General features: G+C 42.1%; 1 protein-coding gene across 1 annotated transcript; it reads right to left on the minus strand.

Annotated features, from left to right (window-relative positions):
* Nucleotides 1-1,387: 1,387 nt before the first annotated feature.
* Nucleotides 1,388-6,857, minus strand: LOC146486969 (uncharacterized). Its single transcript, XM_085089954.1, has 2 exons — nt 6,720-6,857; nt 1,388-4,562 (listed from the first exon to the last, which is right to left on the minus strand). Exon 2 carries the CDS (start codon nt 4,559-4,561, stop codon nt 1,949-1,951), a length of 2,613 nt encoding a protein of 870 aa, XP_084946080.1. The 5' UTR covers nt 4,562; nt 6,720-6,857; the 3' UTR covers nt 1,388-1,948.
* Between the last annotated feature and the right edge of the window lie 1,097 nt (nt 6,858-7,954).

Below are 7,954 nucleotides of genomic sequence, written 5' to 3' on the forward strand. Positions count from 1 at the left end.
ATTATCAGCTTGGAAAGCTCGATTTTACTAGTGCTATTTCTTTTTTCGCTTGATTAACGACAGCGAGCTCACACAAACTGTGCAATCTCTCTTTTGTTTGATGTGGCTAAAATTGTAGGTCCCGGTCTTGCGTTCGTTGCTGTCGTGTTCTGGTTTGGATTTTGGTGTTTGCTTTTGCTTTTCTCTTCTTGGTTCCAAAATCGCTCGCTGAATAACAGAAAGAGGCAGAGTAGGGAAAGAGAACAACTTCACTGCGAATCAAACCTAATTCAACTTAAGGTTGCATTCGATTGAAATTCCAGAATAAGAATAAGCAAAATAGCTGTTAGATTACTCTTTTTAAATGGATCTGGGAATAAATTTCTGTTACGAGACATTTTTCAGTAAAATAGATTTCACTCAGTTTAGGAAATATCGGAGCCTTTGTGGCCGTCAAGTAAAAAACATAGGTGTTGAACACCTGCTGTTCGTTCGAATAAGAAATGAGCTTCAGTTTGTAAAGGCGCGAAAAGTAATTTCTTTAGAATTTACTCCATTTGTTAGGCTTAAGCAAGTGAAATTGAGTTGTCGAAATACTATTGGCTACGGGTCTTATATGACAAATGTTCTTTAGTAAAAGCTTTTGAGTTCTGCCTGTAAGAGAATAAGTCAAGATCTACAATAAACGCTATGATCCTGTGAAGAAGATCTGGTCCACTTGATGTAAAAGATCCCGGTAGGTAGCAGGGTACCTCTCGATTAGCCACAGAGCTAAAAAGCCCCAAAAGTCCCTGCTACATTTCTGCAAACGTTCGCTGACACATGATAATTTAAGAGTGATTTGTACTCCAGTAATTCCAAAAACCTCTTATGATGGATTTCTTGTCGTCAATCTCTATGTATTCCTGTTCCGGAATAGGGTCAATCGAACGCACCCTTGGGGCGCGTTTTTTTTATCCACAATTCTGGAATATGAATGGTTGGTACGGAATGCTAGGAAAAATTCGGATTGTCTGCATAAAAAACCCCCGTCGATCCTGGCCGAGTAAACATTGCGTAACAAATATGGCGGCCGACGAAGATGCTGCCATTAAAGCCGTTATCGGTGCAATTTTCCTCGTACTTTTGGTACAATGAAATTAGAAACAATGTTTCAATTTGTACAAAAGTGTAACCTGATTTTTTTCTCCAGTAGAGACGTATTTGAATCTCGCCGTCCGCCATCTTGGATTTTCATTCGCAACATTCTGTTCATTCTGCCCCTGGGAACAGAATGGATGGAATGGCTTTCTGTCCATTCCGGTATAGGAATGCGGAATAGAAAAACGCGCGCATTTTACATTCTGTCCATTTTCATTCCAGAATAGCGCCCTTGGTTATAACCTCAAATCACAGAATTACAAAGGAAGACATGTTAATATTTTAATGTACTTATTTCATTTTATCATTAGCAATCGTCTTTAAGAGAAAGGTAATTTGACAATTGACACGGCCATTCGAATGCGTAGTCCACTGCAAAAACAGAGGATGGTATGCTTGTCTATTGAGGAGAAAAGCCCCGGGGGGGGGGTACTCCCATATATGGGCTAAATGGGCCGGTGTGATCCTTAGATGGGGTGCCTAAGTTGTATCAGCTAACATTCAAGTGCGCAAATGCCAAGCTACACGAGAAACAAATCATCTGTTAAAATTATCCCTTAGAGTATAGGAAATGCAGGTAACTCACAACCTCGTTCCTAGGGTCGAGAGAGACCCTGGAAACGAGGTTGAGTAACTCACTGAACAATTAAAGAGGATATGTCTGAACTGGAACCAGTAAGAACTCGACCGAAACAAAAAACAAGCAACCGGTGCCAAGCACAGCTGGAAAGCATCCGTTAGCGACATTATAATTTCTTCTTGATTTTGTCTTGTTATTGGGAAACAGTTTGCATTGGCTTTGCAGTATGTCAGAGTATTCCTTTTGTTTCTACCTTTTGTTGGCCTTGAACCTCATGTCCGGGGTACCATTTTTCTTCAGTGGACCGCGAGCCACCGGCGATGGAGGGGCGAGACCGTAAGCTTGCTTATTTGCAGCATAGCGCATGTCTGGTGTACCATTCTTCTTTAAGGGTCCTCGCGGGACGCTGTTTGATACGGCACATGCACCATACAGCTCTTTGTTGACCGCATAGCGCATGTCCGGTGCACCATTCTTCTTCAAGGGTCCACGCGGGACGCTGTTAGACACGGAACATGCGCCATACAGCTGTTTGTTGACCGCATAGCGCATGTCTGGTGCACCATTCTTCTTTAAGGGTCCACGCGGTACGCTGCTAGTCAGGGACTGGGATGCGCCATACAGCTGTTTGTTGACTACATAGCGCATGTCTGGAGTGCCATCTTTCTTTAGGGGCCCAGCATAGCAGCCAGACGAATAAGGCGATTCACAAGGGAAACTTGGTGTAACAGAAGGCGTCTTGCGTACGGACGTGCTAAACGAACGCCTTGGATAGGCACTCCTGAAGGCTTCTTTGTTAACTTTAAAACGCATGTCCGGAGTTCCATTCTTTTTCATTGGACCTAATCTTTGCCCGTCAGTGGGGGTAAAAGGAAATTCCGCTGTTCGTCCTTTTTGGCTAAACGCTTCCCTGTTGACTTTATATCGCATGTCCGGCGTGCCATTTTTCTTCAACGGGCCTGGAACGAGAGCTCTGTTTTCCTTCAGTCTTTCGTCGCGGGCTCCGTTTCTGTTTGTCCCTTCTTCCCAGTACAACTCGCGATTTTCTTCGAAACGCATATCCGGTTGGACGTCTCTGTGCAGTCCAGTGTCTCTTGGCTGGTAGTTGTCACCAAGCGAGTCATGAGGCAAGCAACTTCTGTAATCCGGCCCTGATACTGAAGAGAAGTTGTCGTAATCATCCAGAAATAAGCCCTCTGAGAAGTGACGAGACGAGGTGTCATCTAAGTCCTCCTCATCATCTCTATATGGCATGTCACTGGTGCTATTTCTTATCAGCGGGTCTGTTGGTCTCCCTTTGTTCTCCCTCAACCTTTTGTCGGGTCTGCCGTCTTTGTTTCTTCCTTCTTCCAAGAACAGCTCACGATTTTCCTTGAAACGCATGTCGGGTCGACCATCTTTGCGCAGGGATGTTTCACTTGACTGATGATCGCTGTCATCGCGGAGACAATCTTGAAGCTTTGGTCTTCCGTAAAGCGGTGCTGACACTGAAGGGTAGCCATCATCTTCCTTTAGAAAAGTGGCGTCTGATAACTGAAAAGAAGAAGTATCATCGCAGGCTGCTCTGCTAACTTGCTCGTAATGGTCTTCTTCAGTAACCGTTGAAGAAGAGCTGGGTCCCTCCTCAGCTAAATCCAACTTCTCTCGAGCCCAACTAAGTTCTTGACGACATCGAGGACAATTTCCAATTCTGGGATCATCCTCTACTGCATCTAAGAACTCAAAGCTTGTCTTCTCCAAGCGAATAGAAGGTAGTATATCACAGATGAAGGGTAAACGAGAATTCTCGTCAAACTCGATCCATCCCATGACAACACCAAACACGTCTTCTTCAGTCTCAACGTCGAGTTTGTCATCTTCAATAACTTCCTTCAGGTCGTCATACCATAATGAGTTAAATCCTTCTTCCGCAGATACCTCGCTAAAATTGAGGACAATGTAGCTCTTCGCAGCTTCTTCTAGTCCTCTAGTGTACCCAGAATCCAAATCTCGCACCAAGCATAAAATGCCGACAACATCATAGGTATCGAGTCTTGCACTCAGCCAGTCACTACAGACTTTTGCAAGTGCAGGCAATTGGTAGGTGCACGCTGCTTCGAGTAGACTAAAGACGTTTTGGCTTCGCAAGGTAACTTTTGCAGAGTAGATGTATTCAATAAGATCTCCAAGGGCAGCAGACGAGATTTGCAGGCGAACTTTCTTGGTACCACCAGCAGATGCACCTTTTAACAGACCTTCTCTAAGCAAAGGCGAGGCTGCTGCAATCAGAGGCCCGTGCGCGTGAAACTGGTTTTTCCCTTCGTTGTCTTCCAAAAGCGTTGTGGTGAGTTCCTTTACTAGAAACATATGAAATAACTCGAAAAGCATATCTTCATGACCATGAAACTCTACCTCCATTTCGGGGCTCCCCAAGTGTGTATCCTTGCACTTCTCACACGTTTCTTGTAAAAAGTCGATGTCATACTTGACTGCAAAGTTGTGGAGATCATCCAAATTGAGAATGTCCTTGTCCAATGTGACCTTAGATTCGTAGATTAACCCTCTGATGAAATCAAGCATTTCCTTGGTCATTTCTTGAAGCGTGATCCTTTCCTTTGAAGAAATGGAGGATTTCTCAACAAGATGTTTTTTCACGACGGGGCTGCAAGCTGCAAGCAGAATGGAATGAAACTTCACGCCGTAGTCCTTTGAACCAGTACACACGACCACATCAGTGAGCAATCCTTCGTTTGCCTGCATCTCGCCAAGATTCTCCAGCAAACACTTCGCATGTTCGTCTCCTTTAAAGACGTAGGTCGTATCGTCTTCCCCTTCTTTCGTTTCTTCTACAGGCACATCCAAGAGACAACGCCTTACCGACATGCTGAAATAACATTAGAAAAAATTTGTGAAATGCTAGAGAAGAGTACATTAAACACCATGCCTGTTCTTGCCATAATAAAAGCTAGGCTTAGAGTTAATGCAACGATTAAATTTGGAACAAAATCAGAAAACTATTTCGCGTGGCCTTTTGCTTTCCGTAGTCCTTCTGGGAGTTCTTGTCGAAATTTTGTCAGGCGCGGGTTGTTATAGCATTTTCCTTCCCTTGCTGAACTAAATCCTTTCTTTTGTCTGTCTGTCTGTCTGTCCATCTGTCTCTACCCTCTCACTCGCGTTGTGTTTCGGTCCATCTATCTGAACGTCTGTCTGTTGCAAGACTGCATACATGCATATATCTAGGTGCACGAGACCCAAAATGTAGACCATAATACCTAAAGACGTTAAGAGTCAACCCACTTTATCTACTTTTTGAGAAGCTCGCAGACACCCTATGTGCTAACGGCCTCGTGCGATAACCGACTGATTTACTACGAGTATGTAAATACTGCAAATAGCTTCAATTTACATTATCTTATATACCAGGCATATATGAAGAGCTCGGGGCAAAACTCGCGGTCTATAGTGCATTTTAGCGCTTTTTTGGCTGTTTTGGCTCCGAGATTTTCTGGATTTTTCGGCCCGATGTGACCTTCCGATTCCCCCAGCTGGAGACGTTGCCTTGATGTTTTATCCGCTGTTTTGTGCTTCGTTTTGTGATAACCGTGCGAAGCTTACGGCCGTAATGATGGGTTTTTCTTTCAAATAAAGCGCAAAAAAGCGAAAAAATCTAGGGGGAATAATGGTTCCTGAATTGTTGAGTGATACAAACAAAAAATCAGGCAAATTTGAGTCAAACAACAAAAATCGAGCTAAAATACACTATGCTGAGGTCAGCAAAGTTCCAAGCCGCTTCTTATTATATTATATGTCAGTACTCAGTACTTAGCTCTAATGTACATCACCGTTATTTTAGCGTCCTCTAAGAGCTATTATTGTTATGACACTTAAAGGGGAAGTATGATGGGGTTTTTTTATATCTCTAGTTAAAAATGATGAAATAAGACCTTTAATCAGCTGCCAAATAATTCTAGAATGACGAGAGGAAAGAAATCAACTCAATTCTAGAAAGGAACAACTCGTGATATGTTCTAGTGGATTTTGGAAGCAAAATGTGCGAACTTGAAAAACATTAGCCTAACATTTTTCAAGTTCAATCCATACCAGCCTACTCTGTCTCTGGCCAGAGGCATCAATCGACAGTTTTATTGCACTGGGGTGATAATTCTATAACAAACTTGACAATTATTTCATTGTCTCTGTTGACAGACAAACATTTTTGGCTTTTGAAATGACAGCAAATTTGCGTGATACTGCGTGGGCCTATCAAGCTTATAAAAAATTAGATGAATACCTGCAATCCATAAAGTAAACAAGGACAAGGAACGTCAACTGAGATTTACATAGGGAACCATGTATAATTATCATTGGAAAAGAACTTAATTTTTATCCTGTTACTCGACAGGTATATGAGCATCAGGCAATTTATCGCGTATTCCCCATTTGACTTACAACCAAAGAAAACCAAAATCTTTCCAATTCCCTTTCACTGGCATGGAAAGCGAAATGAACGATCAATTAACATACCGGAAGTCACTCACGAATAAGCGATTTTGGTCTTCTACACCCAGCAGTTCCGTGTTTGCTGCATGGATTTTCGGACTTCACTGCCCTGATTTTCATCACGAAAAGATCAGTTACAAAAGCCTTGGATCATATCAGAACGCCTTGCCCTCTACAACATTATCAAACTGGTTAAACTGGCTAAAGTCTAGTAAAGAGATTATTTACTTGCCACAATGAACAATAATGAAACTAAATCAGTCATGAATGAAACTCAACATGCTAAAGACAAGTTTAGAGGCTTCGTATCCAATAAGAACTAACAGTTGTAAAGTTCAGCAAGCTAAGAGCACCAAAGAAAGAAAACAATAAAGACATTTTTGCTTTAGTCAGCTTTAGTTTGCAACGGACTGACCCGACGAAGAATGAAGCACATTTTACACGAGGCGCTGGCTCACTGAGACGAAATTTTGCATTATAGTTTTCGAGTGACTACTAGCCGGTGACCATAGCAGTATTCGATGGATTTCTATTTACCTACCTTGCAAAACTGTTGTGATTTATCGAAGACTTCTGAAAATGTCTGAGGTTGAGAACACAATAAACTTTAACCAGAACGGGGCCTGACTTAAATGTTGAGTTTTTCCTGTGTGGCCTGAAACTTTGTTCGCCTTCTTGAGTTAAAAACGAAAGTGAGTTTTAAAATATGATTAAAGATGCATGGGCCGATATCCGATACCAAATATTCAATATCATCGATACTGAAGCGATACCTTTCGATACGGCTTACTTGACCTCTTGGAGCTTCTTGGAACAAGAAATGGCTCAAATATAAATATTTGGATGAAACACAATTTGCGCAACTTCGAGTTCTTCTACAAAATCAATACTTTCTCATGTTTGTGTGTGAGCCAGTCCAAGGATGTCACGAAAGACGGCGAATAATTTTTTTTAAACACTGATTAACCTGCGAAATCGCGCAGAATTTCACCGTCCGGCCTCGTCGGCTTAAATTCAGGGGATATTCCGCAAGACTGGGCAGGATAATTGTTTTATTATTCAACACATTGATAACCGGCAAAGCACAGTTTTATCGTAGAAAAACCAAGAGACGATATTCTGAGGTTGTTTACTTAGTTAAAGCGCTTTAACATTTTTCGCCCCGACACACGAAGTTACGTACATCGCAGGATATCTGTTGTCTACGAACGACAAATATTGAGTGCATCATGACTAGTGTTTGGGTAGTGTTAAATAATCATGCGAAATATCGTTAAAAACCGTAGTCGTATCAGATCGATTTTGAAAACCGCGTATCGGTACCGACCTTTCAGCACTTTCAGTTCCATGACGCCCCCGGTGGTCATGTTTCTAAATTTGCACTTTGAACTTCCCCCGGGTAACTTCCCTTACAAAAATTTTCGATAAAATGCATGACGAGAACAGACAACAGTAAGTGCTTTCGGAATTATGAATAAATAAATCTAAATGAGAAAAGCAGAGCAAGATCATAGGGAAAAAATTTAAGGCGGCCAAACGAATCGTCTAAGCCCAGTATAAAACTTGGCACAAAACAGTGCCCTTGTGTCAACATCAATCCGTTGTACTGACTGCTTGAAACTCCACGCCAAGGATATGTAAATTTAATTTAAAACAAGCCCTGATGAACAATGATCATGCTAAACAACTGGAGGAAAAATCTAAGGCTATTTTTATCATGCACAGACGATTTTTGATGCTATTTTGGTGGCGACCGGCTTGTTTCACTAAGCGCCG

This window comes from Pavona decussata, unplaced genomic scaffold (genome assembly GCF_977016875.1).
Source record: "Pavona decussata unplaced genomic scaffold, jaPavDecu1.1 SCAFFOLD_19, whole genome shotgun sequence".
Classification (NCBI taxonomy): Eukaryota; Metazoa; Cnidaria; class Anthozoa; order Scleractinia; family Agariciidae; genus Pavona; species Pavona decussata.

Bases quoted from the DNA above. Each gene is read 5' to 3' on its own strand.
- LOC146486969 (XM_085089954.1), bottom strand. From the start codon at position 4,561: ATGTCGGTAAGGCGTTGTCTCTTGGATGTGCCTGTAGAAGAAACGAAA.